Below are 19,191 nucleotides of genomic sequence, written 5' to 3' on the forward strand. Positions count from 1 at the left end.
GTTCAGGGCCGACAGGGACCTCCTGGGCCCCAAGCAGAGACACCGGGTTAACTGTGGCCAGAGCATTCAAACGCCATTGCATTCAGAAGATTGAGTAGATTTAGGGGACAGGAGTGGGGTGAGGGTGAGCAGTGGTGATTGACTGACTGACCTTTTCATCAGTTATTAAACTGTACATTTGCTTGCTCAAAAAGCATTTGAGTTAATCACCACGCTTTTAAAATGTGACTTACTGCCCCGCTTACCAGTGACTCAGGTTTCCATGTCCTCCCTCTCCAAATACTCAAAGGTTGTCTTCAAATCTGAGGTAGTCTCAGTGAACCTAAGGGCTGGGGCCCAAGATTATTTTCTGGGCGACCGAAGTCTCCCGCAAAGAAAGTAGGGAGATTCAGGGAGGTGGCGTAGGTAAGCATCAGTGGAAGTATTTTCCCAAGCTTCCCTGTGTACTGAGCCCTGATCTAAATTCACAGAGGGCTTAGAATGCAATCTTGTAAGCGAATTCAAAAGATTTGGGCTGTGGATATTTTTTTTTTCAAGTTTACCTGGAAATCGATGAATGTTCTTTTTCAAGCCCTTCTTAGAATTGCATGCAATGACCTGTTTAGAATGTTCACATTTTCTTAAACTAAAAAGGCTCTTTTTCCTCTTGTTCCTACTGACTAGTGGGCGTTGGGGGACTTGTCTCACCTGATACATTCAGCCAGTTCTCAGGAAATACCAACTGAGGTGCAGTTAGTGTGGTATTTGTATTCCACACACACATTTCCTGGTGGTAGTCTGGTTGCTTTATAAATATTAAGTCATTTCGTCTTCATAGCAGTCTAAGAAGTAGGAATTATATCCTATAGAGGATCTAAGCTGCTTGTTCAGAAAGGGGCACCATAGCTTGGCAGTCAGTAAGCTTGACTTTGCCCTCAGCGTCTGCACACAGAATCCAAACCCAGGTACTCCTAACTAGGACTTTGTTTCATCAGCTTTTGTCAGTAAAAATTCTAGCCACTTAAAACCCACTCTCAATCCCTACCAACCTTGAGCCTGGGAGTTTCATCAGTTTGAACAAAGGAGTCCAGGGAACTTGGAGATCATGCAAAAACCAGCTCTGTCACCGATGACTGCCAGACAAGCCATGCTGGGAAAAGGGTCACTCAGGGGCCCATAGTGTGGGTTTCACATTGAACTGGTTATGGAGCTTTGTGGGAGAGTGTAAGAAAGATGAAGAACGTGTGTGTGTGTGTGTGTGTGTGTGTGTGTGTGTGTGTGTGTGTACCTGCGCGTGCACCAAATGAAGGGAGATATACGTGTGGAGTGAATGTGGCTAAGAATACAGGTGAGACATGGTCCCTCTCTCTATCACTCCACTAGCTGCTCTTCCTGGAGACAGGTCTATGTTCTGGTGACAAGTGACTCCTGACAGTGACTGCGGGGTGAACCAGGCCTCAGTGGGTTCTTAAAGGACAACAACGAGTGTCCAGTCGCTTCCAGGGAGGCCAGTTGCAATGCTCTTATTATTGCTTATAGCGATTTAGAAGCATTCGGCACAGTCTACAAACCAGAGGAGGAAAGGACTGTGACATCATTCCTTCCATGCTGCTGTGACCATTTTAACAATGGTCCTTGCTGGTCCTGTTTTTAAAGATCAGATCTGGGCATTGCTGTGACTATGGACAGCCCTCTCTCTTGTAGTGTCACCACTCCCGTCTTGTCCCATGCCATTTCTGAGCCCTCCGAGGGAGACTGCCCACCGCTGTGGAGTGGCCATGGTTGGCAATGAGTGGTCCTCTCTTCCGTTGTGTCTTTGCTTACATAATAATGGAGTTGGGTTTTCTAGAGGTGCTGGGAAGAATAGAAGGGGGAAGAAAGTGAGCCATGGTGGGACTGTAGGCTGTGGGGTATGCAGTGGCCTGGTCACAGACCTGAAGCAGGGTAGGAAAGGGAAGCCGTGGGATTTGTTATCCAGCCTAGGGAGAAACTTGGCAGCTCAGCCCCTTCTCAAAGCATGCAGACAGGAAAAAGCAACCCACTGGCCTGGAGCTCAAGTCGAAAATCCATTTCTTGCCCTTGCTGACATTTGACTCCTGTGGGGGCCTCAGCAGCCAGCAAAGATCGGCCTCACATCTTTAGGGGTCAAATGTGCCCTTCGGCTCCGCTGTCTGAGTCCAGATTCCTGCCGAGAGCCTGAGCTCTGGTCCCAGGGAGTGGGAATGATGGGGAAGTAAGACCGCCATAGAGGCAGCAAGGTGTAGGGCTGAGAATTTCAGTAGTGGGAGGGGTAGGCATCCGCTTGGTGGTCAGCAAGCCTGACTTTGCCATTAGCTCTGCTTCCGAGAGGCTGTGTGATTTCAAGTAGGTCCCCTTCCCTCTTTGAGCCACAGTTGCTCTGTGCCTGAGCGTGAACTGACTCCCTTTACCCATTTGTCCTGCTAGAAGGATCCCAAGAGCTCTTCAGGGCTCTGCCCTTACTTGGGAAGAGCAGGTCCAGCAAACTGAGTCCTAGCTCTGCTCCTCTTCATCTGGGGAGCTCACTGTGTGAGGACCAAGTACTCTGCTCTGAGCCTCAGTAGTCCCGTTTCCCCTTCATAGCCCTGGACCTGAAAAGCCAGTGACTAGAGAACGTGTTTACCAGATACCTAAAATGAGGGTTACGTACCACCTTCTCCTTTTAGTTGATACAGTTGATGAAGGAGTCCTTGTTGCTCCCATGGGACATGGATGTCACCTCAGAACAGAGGAGCCAGAGAGACGTGTAGGCTTAAATGAAAAAGCAAAAAAAAAAAAAGCGATGCCACCTCAGATATGGAAAACACTAGAACCCCACTGTAAGCCACTGTGGTCATCACAAAGGAGAAAAGAAAGCCGCAGGAACCAGGACAGATCACACCGGTGACCTGCAGCCTAAGGAGGCTGGAGATGCAGCCATATAGGGAGTCTGAAAAGGTTGAGTGAGCCCTGCAGGGTCCTCCCCTTCCTGCCTCCTTCTAGGGGACAGGAGAGCTGGGGGATGCTGTCTCTCATCTCAGATTCCACCCTGGCCATTTCTGGACTCTCTGGAAATGAGAGCCCATTGGGGACAGAAGGACAAGCGGAGATTTTGACTGCAGTTTTCTGGTCTCATAATGAATTGTTAATTAGAAATGACCCCTGTTCTGTGAGAAGTCCCAGTCAGCAAGAGACACTTGCAAGCCATACAGCAATCCCTTTTAAAATGCTCTTCACCAGACATCTTGCTCCTGGCCAGGCGTTTGCTTGTGGGACTTGGGAACGTCAGTGAAGCAGATGTGGGCTTGAATCCTGGCTCTGCTAGGAGGCTCTGAGAAGTAGGGTTAGCACCCTGATCTGTTTCTTCATGGTTTAAAGGATGGGAGAAATGAAGCTGGAGAGATTGCTCAGTCAGTATTGTGCCTGCGTGAATGTGTGAGGACCTGAGTTCGGGTCCCCAGAATCCACATATAAAAACTTGGGCATGGCAGTTTATTTGTAACTTCAGCGTTTTGGTGAGTGCAGGGGGCGGGGCATAGTAAGACAAGTGGATCCCTGAAGCCCATTTGTTTGCCACCAGCCCAGCCTAACCTAATCAATGAGCTTCCGCGTCCGTGAAAGACCCTGTCTGAGAAAAATAATGATGAAGAGTCATAAAGATATCTGATATCCATCTGTGTCCCCACATACATGCACACATGAGCATGCATTACCCACACTAACAAGCACACATATCACACACACAACACAACATCCATACACACTCTCCCCAAAATTGGGAAAATGGGGTAACCATGACTTCCTGCACTGCTGGATGTGGAAACATTCCTAACGTGTCTGGCATACAGTCTACCCTTAATAAGTATGAGCTAGAGCGGTCCTATAAAATACCCCAGCAATGACTCCAGTCTAAGAGAAGCCATTAAAAGTGGGGAGGAGGCGGGGCTGGGGATTTAGCTTATTGGTAGTGTTTGCCTAGCACACAGGAAGTCCTAGGTTTGTCCCCCAGCACTGTATACACCAGGCATGGTGGCTCATGAACCTGTCATTCCAGCACTCAGCTAATAATAAGATTAGAAGTTCTGGATCATACTGGGCTATGTAGTGAATTCAAGGCCAGCCTGGGCTACATGAGACCCTATCTTTAAAAAAAAATCAACCAAACAAAAATAAATAAATAGAAACTAGAAGAGGGGGAGAAGGAGGGAGAGGAGGGAGGGGCAGGAGGAGTGGGGAGGAGGAAACATCCCTGGGGGAAAGGCTAGAGCCACCAGCCTGCAGCTGAACTCAAGGTCAGGGGCCACACGGACCTGTGGAAACGTCTGTCAGTAAAAGTAGACACTTGCAAGGAGGATGATACGATGTGATTAGCTTTTGGGTACAAGCAATTGGTTTGGAAACAACTCCTTGGAGTCTGTCAGGCAACAGAGTATTAACCACTGATTTTCAGTGGAAGTAAAAGGCAGGACGGCTCGGAGAGAAGGAGACCTATCCTTGCAGAATTTCATCTCAGAATCGGGACAGGTCCTTCTTTCTATGTGAAGCGGACATGTCAGGATTCAGGACCTGTGCCCAGAGACACCTCTTGAGATGCCTCAGCCCAACCTGCTCTTTGGCAGTCATCCACCCGGAAACTGCTCCTGGATCACGTGAAGATGCTATGGAAACAGACAATCCTGCCACTGGTCTTCTGGGCCCAGGAAACAGCAACATCAGGAGCCCAGAGATGGTCTGAGTGGCACCCACCCTCCTCCACTGTCACCCTGATCTCTGATCTGGTGAGGAGCCAGGGCACCTAGGTCAGAGACCTGAAGAGAAACTGGCTGGGCAGGTCCAGCTGCTTCACTGCTGCGGCCTGGGAGGGAATTGTGGGAGCTCACTTGGAAGTCTCCTGTGTTAGACTGCACAGGGGGACCCAACCTTTTGGTTTCTTTGGGCCACATTGGATAAAGAATTGTCTGGGACATACAGTAAGTGCTGGAGCTGTCCATCCTACCATTACACCCAAAGGTGTAATGTGGCCCAAGGCTGTGAGTGGGGTACCCCTGGTAGAGATATAAGGCTGCCATAAGGCACAGTAGGAATCTTGGTTGAGTCTTTAGGCACTGGGAGGTCAGGACATTCAGGAGAATGAGAACAGCGTATTGGTCCAGGTCCCTGGCAAGCACACAGAGTGAGCGCTGAAAGGCAGCCTGCCCAGGTAAAGTGCTAGGACGGGAGCTGGGCAAGGACAAGATTGTCATCTGACGCCCTTTGCTTTCCCAGCCCTCTTAGGAAGGGTTCAGTGGTTTCCGGAAGACCTTTTCTGGCTCAGCGGCCCCCCTTCCGCTATGAGGATATTGCTGGTGGGCAGCCTGTGAGCAAAGATGAAGGATGGAGGTTCAGGCGGCAGCAGAGACAGGAAGGTCTTGGCTGATGAGAAAGGACCGAGAAGGAATACAAGTAGGGCATGGTCCTTCCGGGACCAGACTCTCCTGTACCGAGGGACCAGCCTTGTCCGCGGCCTGCTCAGGGTGGACAGTTTTGTTATGATAGAGGAGGAGGTCTTCAAGATAGACAGTCTGGTAGAGAGAGACTTCCCTGGCGAAAGTGAAGGGGAAGGAGGCATTGACCATGAACATGAGATCTGAGCAGGCTTGGGAAGGAGGATGACTTGCATGTCTGCCTTGGCCGTTCTGGCCTTTCCTTTTTCTCTAGTGCCCAAGATGCCATGTACCCCTGCTTCTGAGTGCTCAGTAACACTCACAGGTTTTGGCCCTGACCGGTGTTCCCTGACATGTGCTGGGGTGGTCCACATGCAGGCAGAGGCATCTGCATCTTGAGGGCTTCTAGGGAGACATCACTAAGGGGAGATCAGGGTTCAGGCTGGGGACGTGAGAGAACAAGAGTCTTCTTAGAAGCTGGGGTGTCATGGAGCAGGCCTGGAGTACTTCTGTTTCCCGAGATGGGATTAGAGGTGTTCTGATCCTCCTGGTGCTGAGACAGGAGTAGCCAGGCAGGGCAGAAGGGGCTCAGAACAGTGGCATTCCTGCCTCCTCTAAATAGTCTTGTCCTGAGTGCATGTGACAACCCCTAGCACCCTGTGGGCGGCAGTGGGACAACTTTGGGTTGGACCCCATGGTCTGATGCAAATGCTGCTGCCAGGCTGTGAGACTCAGGCCAGGAGTGGCAGGGCTCATGTGTACCCTGAGAAGCAGAGTGTCCTAAGGAAAGGGCACATCCCTAATACTGAAAGTGTAGGAGTCCTGGGGTTAGAGTCATTCTGTCACTTCCTGGTTGGGTGACCTTCGGGAAGTCACACCATCTCTCTGGGCTTCTGTACCTTCTTTAACTGGACAATGGTAGGGATTAAAGCAGGAAATGCTTGTGCAGTGAGCAGCCGGCTCCCACCAAAGCTCAAAGAGGGGGACCTGCCGCTTTCATGGGTGTCAGCCATCTTCCCTGTCCCCCTCCTCATGCTGAGCTCAGCAGTCAAACTGTCTCCTCCACGAGGCCTTCTGTAATGCGCTCTGTCCTCCAGCTAGCCAGCCGGGAGAAAGAAAGACCACGGGGATTTTCCAGTCCTCTGCAGACTATCCTGTGGTCCTGGCTGCACCCCGTGATTCACCTTGCCAGTCTGACAGCATTGGAATTGGTCTAGACCCAGTTCAAGGAGATGAGTTTATTGACAACTTGCTTGGGTGTCACAGCAAGGACAAATTCCCATCCAAGTTTCTAAATAGTCTCTCAATTTTTGGACCTATCACACTGGTGCACTGGTATTGAACTCTTTGCCTTTGGCAAACCTGCCGAAATAGGTCCTGAGCACTCTTTGAGTAGCGCTACCCTGGGAATAACCTGGGGGCCACAATTCCCACCCTCAGTACCAGGATCACTGTGCATGCCCTGTGTGGCCGTGCCATTTTGTACCTGATCAGTTCTGCTATAGACTTGAGTGAGAGAGCATCTCTGGTAGCTGAGGTTGTGGTATGGAGCCTAGGAGGAAACCTTGCAAATTATCCTGGCAGGGGAGGGCTGGTGTCACACTTTGTGCTGGCTTCTTCTTCCTTATTCTACAGCAGTGGAAACCCTAACTAAGGCACACATCAACCTGTCCCTTGTCACTGGGGTAAGATAAGGTCTAAGCGTAACCAGTGGGTCCTAAGCGTAACCCAGAGAAGCCAAAGAAGTTGTTCCTTTCGTGGTGGGCTCCTCCAAAGCTACGGGGCACCAGACCTGCACTAGTTCTGTTATTTGGCTGCAGCTCAGTCTGGATAAAACAGACCAGTTCCCACATCTAGGACCATATTCTGCCAGGGAGCTAGTCCTGTTCTGGCTGCCCCTGAGCTTCAGCCATGCCAACCATCGATCCTTCCTCATCTTCCTGGCCTCTGCCACATTCCCACCCAGGAGGAGCTGGGTGGAGCCAGCTGGCCAGGTGGGAGCCTTGCCACCAGCCCCCTGATCTCAACTTGAGGCCAGAAACAGGGATGACTGGTCCATGGTTGCAAAGGGCCATGGACAGAGAGCACTCGGAGCTTCTCCCTGGATGTAGACGGCTCTTTCCTTGTGTGTTTTCCTTTTTCCCAAGGACCTCCATTGTCTCCCTTTCTCCTCCTAATGAACAGACAGGTGAGTGTCTTCAGAATAGGGCCTGCCAATGCCACTGTTGTTGGCATTTGGTGACAGTAGTTTTGTTTGTGTGTTGTGTGTGTGCCGGTGTGTGCACGTATATGTTCATGTGCGTACGGAGGTCAGAAGACAACTTTAGGTGTTGCCTTGGGGAGCACCATCCGTCTCCTTTGAGACAGGGTCTGGAGCTCACCAATTATGCTAAACTAACTGGCTGGCTGTTCATCCTCAGGGATCTGCATGTCCCCACCTCCCCAACACTGAGCTTGAAAGTGTGCACTGCATCCAGCATTTGTATGTGGATTCTGGAGACCAGACTCAGGACATCATCCTGCAAGACAAACAATGGAACAGTAGTTCTTTGCTGTGGGGCTGCCTCGGACACTGGGATGTCCAAGCACCCCTGGCCTCTACTCCCTGCCAGTCACTCTTCCCTCCAGGTGCTGCCAGGTTTCACCTGGGAACTTCTGCGTCTGCCTGACTCACATTCACATCGCTGCCCCCCCCCCCGCCATGATTCATCTCTAACTTCTTCTCAGTGGGCCTCAGCCCAGCAGCAGCTTATGCTCCTGAGTGGCTTTGGTGGGCAGCTGCTTGACCAAACATCTAGGCAGCTGCTCACTCAAAACATCCAGTTACAAAAGCTCTAGGCTTTCTATAATAGACCCACTTGCCAGCTGCCATACAGTCTCCTGCTTCCTTCCCAGCCTCCTCAAATCGCTTCTGAAATGCTTCTCCTCCAAGGACATGCTTCTGCTACTGCCTGGAGACCCCCCACTTCCCACCTGCCCCTGTGCAGCTGATCAAGAGTCCCCAGGCATGTCACCTACAGGGTTGATGCCCTTCACAGCTGTTCCTGCACCTGAGATCTGGCTTCTGCCTCCTCAGAGACATCTCTCAGAATGCAGGGATCACACACAGCTCATAGATCCCAGTCCTCCAACCTGGGAGCAGGCTTAGAGCCCAGTCCAGGTTCCCTGCACCTGTGAGTTCTAACTAAGTTCTACCTGACTCATGCCTCCCGCCATGGTCCCATAAGGGACTCCACTTCCCCATTCTTACTGCAGCTCACTGCAGCTCTAGTTATGACCTAGAGATGTAGAGGCAAAAAACAAAAACAAAACTGTACCCACTTGGATGCCTCAGGCTTATAAAGGGGTTGGGGAACAGAGTGCCCTGTTAGGGCAGGAGAGGAGCTTCCACCCCAGTGCCTTCAGTTGCTAGGGTAACAGCCATGAGCAAGATTCTCTGTTCACATTAGTTTATCATCTAAAGGGCTCCAACTTGATGGGTTGAGATTACATGAATGTTTTAGTCAATGCTCTATTGCTGTGAAGAGACACCATGACCAAGGCAACTCTTATAAAAGAAAGCATTTAACTGGGGCTCACTTACAGAAGTTTAATTCTTTGTCATCATGGTGGGAAGCATGGCAGCATGCAGGCAGACATGATGCTAGAGAGTAGCTGAGAATTCTGCATCTAGATTCAAAGGCAGCAGGCTGACAGAGAGACACTGGTCCTGGCTTGAGCATTTGAAACCCAAAGCCCACCCCACTCCAGTGACACACTTCTTCCAACAAGGCCACACCTACTCCAACAAGGCCACACCTCCTAATCCCTGTCAAGTAGTGCCACTCCCTAATGAGCAAGCATTCAAATCTATGAGACTATGGAGGCCATTCCTATTCAAACCACCACAATGAGAAACTTCCGAGTCTATTAATGGGCAAGTCTTGAGTGAAAGCAGGAGAGAGGGAGGCCAGAGGCCCACACTGGACAAACGTGTCACCGAGAGTATCAGAGAGCAAGTCATACTGTTTTGGCTAGCTTACTGTTGGATTTGACACAAGTTAAGAGTTACCTGGAAGAGGGAATCTTAACTGGGAAAAATGCTTTCCTAAGATTGGCCTATAGGCAAGTTGTCTTGATATTGTCTTTACAGACTGATATGAAAGGGCTATGCTGGGTGGTCACCTCTGGCACCTGAGTTGTATAAGAAAGCAGGCTGAACAAGCCATGAGGAGCAGGCTAGTAAGCATCATTGCTCCATGGCCTCTGCTTGAGTTCCTGCCCTGACTTCCCTGGATGATGCACAACTATAAGACGAAATAGACCCCAAACTTTCCTCCCTGAGTTGCTTTGGGTCATGGTACAGAAACACACTAGAAACCCCAGCTAAGGCAGATAGTTAGGGCAGTAAATGAGTGACTGGCAGATGTGGGATGGGCGTGTTAGCGACTTTTCTTCTCCATAAGACCAGATGATGGACAAAAGCCACTGGAGGAGGAAGGGCTTGTTTTGTCTCACAGCTCAGAGGGACACAGTCATCACAGGAGAAGGCTCAGTGGCAAAAGCCTCTCGGTCCATGGCTGTCTTAGTCAGTGTTCTATTGCTGTGAAGAGACACCGTGACCACAGCAACTCTTATAAAGGAGGCATTTCATTGGGGTGGCTCCCTTACAGTTTCAGAGGTTCAGTACACTATCATCATGGCGGGGGAGGGGGGCAGGCAGACATGGTGCTGGCTACATCTTTATCATAAAAGGTACATGGATTCAGACACTGAGCCAAGTTTAAGCTTAGGAACCTCAAAGCCCACCCCCCACCACCACAGTGGCATACTTCCTCCAACAAGGCCACACCTACTTCACAAGGCCACACCTCCCAATAGTGCCACTCCCTATGAGCTTATAGGGGCCAATTACATCAAACCACCACAGTGGCCCTGGCCAGGAAGCAGAGGAGGTCTTGCCCACAGTCTGCCCACTCACTTTCTCCTTCTTCCAGTTTTATTCAGTCAGACTTCAGGCCGTGGGATGATGCCATCCATATTCAGGGTGGGATTTTCCTCCTCATTCATGGGGATTTAACATCTCTCTGGAAAATCCCCCACAGAAACACCCAAGGGTGTGCCTCATTGTGGTTTTTTTTGGGGGGGTGGGTGCAGGACTTGGCTTTTTTTGAGGCAGAGTTTCTCTGTGCAACAGCCCTGGCTGTCCTGGAACTTGCTCTGTAGACCAGACTTCATTGTGTGTCTTAATCTAATCAAGCCTACGATGGAAATTAGCCATCATGATGAGCATTGGAGATAGGTACCACTCTACGTCCCCCTTCCCAAGCCCAGCTAGTCCACATCGAGGACAACACACATCCCACTTCTGTAGGTGGCCACAGCTCCTAGGAACATACTGGAGATGTGATGGTCAGGAGACCAGATAGGAACAGTCTTGATAGGAGAGACTGAGTCAGGAAAGAAGCACCCTGATGAGAGAAAGCCCATTGCTGCAGAGCTGGCCGGGCCCTTGGCCCCTTGTAACCCTGTATGAGCTGAATCACCAAATCTTTCCAAGAGCTTCCGGGTGTAGATGTTTCATTCCAACTAGTTCCATTTACAGACGGGAGAACAAGGCCAGGAGAAGTCCACTGGTTTTCCCAGGGTTACACGGGTGGGTCTGGGCAGGAAGATACCCCACTGTAGAGCTCTCTGACCCCAGAGTTAGAGGTCTGGATTTGGGTTTTCCTGCAAGTCTTGGAGCCAGAGCACATTCATCCCTGGAGAAGAATTTCAGGAACCAATGTTCTTCTCATTTCCCACTCATGGAAACTGAGGCTGGGAGGAGAACTTGTCCACTGTCCCAGAACAAGTCTGCCAGAGCCACACTTCCCTGCGCCAGAGTGTGCCTTCTTGAGCTCAGCTCTCTGGAGTCAAGGCAGGGATGCTATGAAGGAAGGCGGAGGAGAGAGGGGGCACTCCATCAGGTGCAGAAAAGGAAAGGAGGAAGCAGGTATTCAAGGGCCTTGGTGGAGTTGGGCACAGTGGCACGTGCCTGTAATCCCAGCATGAGGAAGCTGGGGCAGGAGGATTGCCATGAGTTCAAGGCCAGTCTAGGGTACATAGTGAGCTCCTAGGCTAGAGTGAGAGCTTGTCCCAGAAAACCTAAGGGAGAAGAAGAAAAGGACGGAAGGAAGTGGGAGAGGGAGGGGAAGTAATGAAAGTCATGAAAATTATCATAGGACCCTTTGGACCAAGGGGTCAGAAAAAGAAAGTCAATCTGTTTTGTTCATTCATTCATTCATTCATTCACTCATTCCACATGTCTTGCAATTCATCGAGGATATCCTAATAGTCACAGACCCTACCCCAGAAGCTTATAGCCCAAGCAGAAGCCTGTGTCCTCAAAGGCTGTGTATAAACTCCACTGCCTAGTGAGACGCTGGGGTGGGGGAGGTCCAGCCCTGCCATGAGGCCTCAATGAAAGGAGGCAGAGAAGTGTAGGAGCAGGAACAAGGATAAGGGGACCCACATGGGAGCTCGGGACCCAGGGAGACAGTCTGGAGGTGGGGAACACCCAGGCATGCACCCCCCCTGAGTGTAGGCAGGAGATTTTCCCTTCCATTTTTTCTTCTCTGTACAACAGCAATTTAAGCTAATTAAATGCAACAATACATTATTTCTTGTCTACCTGGAATAATCTTCCACTGCTCGCCCACTTTGGGGGGAAACAGGCTCTTTACCTTGAGATGGGGGCAGGTTGTGACTGTCAAGAGAAAGATTGTTGGGAGGGACCTGGCCTGGGACAGGGTAAGGGGAGAGAGGGCTGCATGGGGGCACATCAGGAAGGCTGAGAAAGGACATGTGACATTGCTGCCCTCTGTCCTCAGTCTGATGTCGCCCGGACTCAGCTTTTGAGCACCTCTGTGGATCAGAAGCAAAGGCATCACCTTCAGGTCTTAGCTGGGCTGTTCACAGATTGCAGTCCAAACCACCACTGACCCCTCTGCTCGACACTTGGGAGTCTGTGGCGTTGCCTGCAGGTTCCTCCACTCTCCCCAGAACCCCCTTGTCCAGGTTCAGTTGGCCCAAAGCTGCACTCGTACCTGGGGCAGCAGAAATGGGGTCTGAAGAGTTGATTGCATGCATCTTGTTTCTACAAGCCAGATCTTAGCATTTCAGTTTAATGGGGGAGTCGGCTTGGGTAAGGAAATTGTGGTTTATGAGTCCTGTGCTCTTTCACATCTTGGCTCGTTCCCCTTGGCCTTGCCTAAGTCAGGCTCTTCCAGACAGAGTACAAATCAAAACAGTCAGAATAATCAGAGGAGGGCTGGAGAGATGGTTCAGTGGTTAAAGTATTTGCTGCATAAATGTGAGGCTGTGAGATCTCCAGAAAAAAAAAAAATCCTGGAGTGGCCATGTGCCCTTGTAATCTCAGCGCTAGAAGGTGGGAACAAGCAGATCCTCAGGGCTCACTGGCCAGCCAGTCTAGCTAATCAGTGAGCTCCAGATTCAGTGGGAGGCCCTACCTCAAAAAATAGTGTGGAAGTGATAGAGGAAGACACTAATGTTGACCTCTGACCTCCACATGAACATACACAGACACATGCACCCACATGCACATGTGCACACACCCTCCTGTGTTATCACACACACACACACACACACACACACACACACACACACACACACGGGGTGGGGGTGGGGAGAATTGTCAAAAGCTAGCAAGGGCAGAGCTGTGATCTTGACCTCCCTGGGCAGTCAGGGGCTTTTCTGGTCCATAAGCCACTGTCGAGGACCTATGGAACTGCCTCATGGATCAGGAGGCACTGGCTTTCAATTTCTCGTCAGGCTTCAGTTTCCATACCTGTGAAGGATGGCGCTGATGAGATCCAGTTGTCTGCTGCCCAGAAATCTGTGTTGGCTTGTCTGACCTCCTGGATCATCTCAGTTTCGTGTCCGAGTCTCCCCCCCCCCCCCCGATTCTGGCAGCTTGGGTCTCCCCAGGCCAAGTGCTTCTCCTCCTGATTGTATCCACACTCAACAGGTTCACCTCCCTCCAGAAGCCCCCTCACGGTCATGCTATGCAGCTTCCTTCTCTCCTCCGTACTCAGTTACGCTTTGTTTTTGTATTTGTGTGTGTGTGTGTGTATGTATGTGTGTGTGTGTGTGTGTGTGTGTGTGTGTGTGTGTGTGTGTGTGTGTGTGATGTTGTCCTGGCCCTCTCTGCCTCTGAATTCTTTTATTTTTCTTCAAATCGAGTTCTTAGCTTTGGGCTCTGTGAACGTAGACTCTCAGCCTCGCAAGGGCTTGGGAAACAAAGCCGGTAAATGACAAAATACCATTCTTTTAGACTGAAAACCCCTTCCCAGGGGCATGCTTACAGAGAGAACAGAATGTGACTGAGGTAGACAGGGCATGGGGTAGTTGGCCGCGGGAGCACCCTCATGGGTGTTGTACCAAGAGCCAAGGAGGATTCTGGGGCCCAGAAGGACCAAGTAGTGGGAGTGACTGGTGGCCTTACATTTCAGAAGCATCCCTTTCCTCGTTCCCAGGCGGTCTGCCTCCCAACTTCGTTGCCCCTGCTTCCCAGAGAAGGAAGTTAGGTATCAAGGGCCAGGTGACTCACTCAGTTACCCAGTCAGAGCTGCTGCAGTCTGAGCTCAACAGAAGGCTGAAGAAAAGGCTGGGGACACTTGACTAGGCCCAGCGCTGTGAGGAGGAGGAGGCCATGCCTGCCCCAGGGCGCATCTCCCAGGATGAGCTTGAAAAGGAAGGCAGGTCCCTCTCCTGATTCCTCAGGAACTTTGAAGAGGTGGGGGTGGCCCTAGCTGCCTCTGGGCCATATCTCCCTCCCTCTTGTGGCTCCTCAGGTCCCTCCCCAAGAGGTTAATCATGGAATTGTCCCATCAAAGAAAATTGTACTTTGTGCCTCAAAGACCAAATGGAGCCTCAGTAAAGTGGTTATTTACGGTCTCTAATAAGCATTTTCTGGGTGTGATTAACCTTTATGCCAAAGTCACACTGGGAACTCGGATGGCAGCTCAGATTGTGCTGGCCCCGGGTGGGGGTGCTGGAACTGGAGCAGGCAGCTGTCAGGCTCAGCCCTCCCACTCGCCCTCCAGAGACTTGTGGGCCACCTTCCTGGCTTCTCTGTGACTGTTCCCTCTCCCACTGTGAGTGCCCGTGCTCGCCAGGGCCTGATGTCCCTTCGTGCAGTTGCTTGAAGGCAGATGCCCTCTTTGAGGGACAGGATGCCCTTGTCTTTCTCAGGCTTGACCTCCGAGGCTTGTGAAGATTAGCAGTTAGAGGTTTCGTTTGGGGCCTGGCAGGCTGCAGTACAGAACCAGCACACTCACCAGTGAATGAACGTAGCACACTGCCAACTTCGCCTCACTGACAGTGTTTTAATTTCTCTACTAGCTGGAAAATGGCAAGTTTATGTGAGATACTTCATTGTGGGATATTTAACTATGTAAAGACGTGTTACATTTGTTTATGCTGGGGAATATTTAACTGTGTAAAGGTGTGTTACATTTGTTTGTACTGCATTTGTTTAAGGATGTAAAGATGTGTTGCTGTCTCCACCTTGCCTGCCTGAGGCACCTGATTGGTCTAATAAAAAGCTGAATGGCCAATAGCCAGGCAGGAGAGGGATGGGCAGGGCTGGTAGGCAGAGAGAATAAGTAGGAGGAGAAATCTAGGCACAGGAGGAAAAGAGAGAATTAGAGAGAAAAAGAGGGAGATACCTGGGGCCAGGCAGCCACCAGCCAACTAGACAAAGTAGGACATACAGAAAGGAAAGGTAAAAAGCCCCAAGGCAAAATGTGGATGAAGAGAAATGGGTTAATTTAAGTTAAAGAAAAAAAGCTAGCCAGAGAGGAGCATGAGCTAAGGCAGAGCGTGACTTGGGAGCTGGCTGGTAGCCCAAAAGAAAAAGCCTGGTCTAATACTGAAAACTTTCTTTTTTTCCAAAACTAGTTCTGGAGGCCTAGGAGATGGCTAAGTGGGTAAGGGAGCTTGTTGCGCAGTATGAGGACCTGAGTTCAAATCCCAAGTACCACCATAAAATGCTGCACATGCTTGTAACCCCGCAGCAGGAAATAGATTCTGGAAACTCATTGGGAGCCAGCCTAACTAAATGAGTGAGCTTCTCGGTCACTGAAAGACCCTATATCAAAGAAATAAGGCAGAGAGGAATAGAGGATGATGGCTGATACCTTCCTCCGAACTCCACATTTGTGTGCTGCACACTCATGGGCATGCAGCGCGCGCACACGTGTGTGCGCGTGCGCGCGCGCGCGCGCACACACACACACACACACACACACACACACACACACACGTTTGAAATGATTTTGAAGAGACAGCCAGAGTCCAGTGCTAAGGTTGGAAGGAGGAAGGAGTGGAGAAGAGGCCAAGGAAGTGCTCGTTCTCAGGCTAAACGTACGTTGGCCTGATTTAAGAAGATCCCAATCTTATTTTATAGAGGTCTGGACCTTGCTGAGAAGTAGAGGAAGTGATGAACTGTCCTGAGAAAAGTAGGTTTTTAAAAACTGCAGGTACCATTCCAAACTTAATTACAGGGTATTCACACTGCCCACCACCCTCAGTGTGCTTGTGGGTCGCAGATTAAGAATTCCCAGTTAGTCCCAGCACTTGGGAGGCAGAGGCAGATGGATCTCTGAGTAGTCTGGTCTACAGAGTGAGTTCCAGGACAGCCAGGGCTACACAGAGAAACCCTGTCTGAGGAGGGGGGGGGGCAGATTTCCCAGTTTTAGCTGGGTGTGGTGGCTCACATCTTTCCTTGTGCTTGGGAAACTGAGGCAGGAGCATTTTGAGTTTGGGGTGAGCCTGGATTGCGTAGAGAGCCTGTCTTCAAACAAGTCTCCATTAAGAGGAAGACATTAGCCTGGAAAGTTTGGGAACCTTTTAGCTACCAGCAGAGAAGTATCCTGCTGATGTTTCGAGAAGATGGAGGTGACCGTGGAAGAAATTTGTAGCTTGTAAGAGGAAATTCGTGGGGAAATGCTGGACCTTTTGTGGAAGTATGATTCTGAAATTAGCTGGAAGCTTTTATAAACCTCTACAGAGCAGGAGGGGGCGCAGGCAAAGACTCTGCCATGGAGCTGACCTTTTCGGGGAGGAAAGACCAGCTTAGAAATTTTAAGAAGCATTTGCCTTTGCGTAAATGAAGCCCAAGACCTCTGTGGGTGGGAAATGGCGTTATGACCTAGCACATCCAAGACAGACAGACTAGCAACAGGGTTCAAGGTCAGCTGAGCACTTTGCCCTGTGGCATTTGTTTTTTTTTTTTTTCAACAAATCTGGATTTCTGCTCTAATGAACCCCAGGACATTAAGATGTGTGAATAAGAGCTTCCAGCCCTTGCATTCGTCATCTGATTAGAGCTGTGTCGAGCGTGTGCAGAAATGAGCTGGCTTTCACACACTCTGGACTACCCCCAAGGCCTCCATTGGGAGCATCCCTGACATGTGCAGGGCCAGGGGGAGTACTAGGGGCACACTGGAAGGGTATACTGAGTCATTTTGCTTTGGAGAGGTTACCCTAAGGACAGCTGAGTCACCAGATACTGGCCAGGGTTAGAAGAGACACAGACTGTGTGGGCAAAGGTGTCCCCGAACAGGAGGGATTGTATGATGAGAGGTGACCCAAGGTGAAGTAGATAGGAACGGGGCTTGATGTGTCTTCAAGGGGGAGCTGAAAGACCGAAGCTTCTTTTAAGTATTAGATTGATAAGGGTAGATGTCGGGTGGTGGGCTGATATTTTACAACAGGGTTTGCCATTTCTTTAATTTGCCTGTGGCTGAAATGAGATTGATTGATTGATTGGTTGGTTGGTTGATTTGTGTGTGTGTGTGTGTGTGTGTGTGTGTGTGTGTGTGTGTGTGTGTGTGTTAGGAGATGAAGGGGAGTAGCATTTTCTAGAAGGAGCCTCTAGCTCCAGCAGCCATCACCCATCTCCGGGGATAGCACAGGGCTCCTGGTGACTCTGAGTGAGCTGTGTAGATTTGTCACAAGGACACCGCTCTCTGCTTAACTGTCAAGAGCCACCAGCTAGCTCGTGGCTTCCTCTTCTCTCTACTTCTGCCTTTGCATTTGGAAAACGGGGCTAATGATATTTCTTCGTCCTCTGGAGCCTGAGAAGCTTAATTACTGATGAATAAAGTATGGGAAACTGCTCTGGGCCAGAGCAAGAAAGGGTTTATCCTAATTGTTGCCAAGGTCCAGGAGTGAGTTCACTGTCCCCAGAGCTGATGGCAGAGTGGCATCTGTACCTGCACAGCATGGCGGGACTGGGGACTGTTGAGTCTGAAGCTCGTGTCAGTCAGAGCGAAGAGAGCCCTGGGGTGAGATGGAGGGAGGGTGCTTGAGGTGTGGGAATGAATTAAAGCCCCCTAAGGACTTGGGCAGACCGATGTGGCTCTGTAAGTCACTAGGGTTAGGGGTGGTTCTTATGGGGGTGGGTCCAGGCTCTGGTCAGGATCAAATGCGTGGTGGGAAAAAAGGCAGCAGAGCTCGCCTTTGTCACCAACATGTGACAGAAGAGGAAAGGGGTGGGTAATGGTGGGGCTGGAGGATTGTTGGGATGGGCATAGACAGGGGACATTCCTAGCAGGTGGACATAGAAAACAGGCCTCTGAAGGGAGACAGAGAGATGGGGGCACACACACACACACACACACACACACACACACACACACACACACACACTGAAGCTTAGCCCAGCCACAGTCAAATTAAATACACTAGTGTGTCATTTGCTTCTTGAGCTGGATGTGGTGGTCCTTGTTGATAATCCTCTTGATCCTAGGGCCCCCAAAGAGGGAACAGGAGAACAGAATGGGGTGGCTATGTGGAGAACACTCCCAGGGCTGCCATCCTACCGAGGGATTCTCTTCTCACTGTGGTTAGAGCCCCAGTGGAGGAAAGAATGCATGTTGCAGTGCCCTCCCCCACCCCACATGCTTCCGGACCCCCTTGCAGAAGGAATCCCGACAGACACAGCTCCAGCCCATCTCCACCTCACTACTTGGACCAGATAACAACCACTGAGTTCGAGTCGGTCTGCATGTCCCCATTGAACACCCATTGTGTACCCAAAACACAGCATCGTTCATTAACCTAGTTGCCAAATGTGAGTACGGTATATGGTCACAGACACAGGGGAGGGCTGGACTTGCTTTAGAGCAAGGACACTGAGGCCAAGAGAGGTCACACAGCCCACCCACCTAGTCTCTAACCTGTAGAGAGGGTAGTAACCTAAGAAAGGGACCATCGCTTTTGGGGGCAGGGGGCATCCATTCAAGAAGAGATAGCCTTCCAGTCATAGGGCCCACACCTCTCCCATCCCAGCAGGGCTGAAATTCTGGAGTCAGAGTAACATGGGGCCCTCAGTGGGGTTAAAGGACAGAGACCTTCCCTGGAATAGGGACCCATCTTCCCAGACACAATCATTTCTTCAACGCCTCAGTTTGCCCATCTGCAGTAGCCGTATCCATGCTGGCCCCAGGGAGAATCAAGCCATCGTAAACATCACAGCACATTGGAAGAGCTTGACACGTGAAGCACTATTAGCAGTGACTGGTAGGCCAGGCAGGGATGAGGGCTCAGGAGGAGCTCATTAAACCACGGGCCTGAAATTCCACAGAGGAAGGGAACGAGAGAGGAAGGAGGGAAGGTGGAGGGTTGTGTGCAAACGTGTGTGCAGGCATTCGTAAGGACCTGGTTAGACATGTTTGGGATCCATGCAATGGAGGTGGCCTTCCCCAGCAGCCAGAGACAAACGTCCTCTCTGTTCAAGTAGCTC

At 50.6% G+C, this 19,191-nt stretch overlaps 1 protein-coding gene across 1 annotated transcript in view; it reads left to right on the plus strand.

Moving 5' to 3' along the window:
- The first annotated feature begins 17,062 nt into the window (after positions 1–17,062).
- The window catches only part of Crhr1 (corticotropin releasing hormone receptor 1), a 29,058-nt gene continuing 26,929 nt past the window's right edge, over positions 17,063–19,191 (plus strand). The window contains exon 1 of the mRNA XM_059270735.1: positions 17,063–17,122. Within this exon, the coding sequence (XP_059126718.1) occupies positions 17,063–17,122 (60 nt within the window). The remainder of the gene's footprint in view (positions 17,123–19,191) is intronic.

The sequence above is a fragment of the Peromyscus eremicus genome, chromosome 8a (assembly GCF_949786415.1).
Source record: "Peromyscus eremicus chromosome 8a, PerEre_H2_v1, whole genome shotgun sequence".
In the NCBI taxonomy this organism is placed as follows: domain Eukaryota; kingdom Metazoa; phylum Chordata; class Mammalia; order Rodentia; family Cricetidae; genus Peromyscus; species Peromyscus eremicus.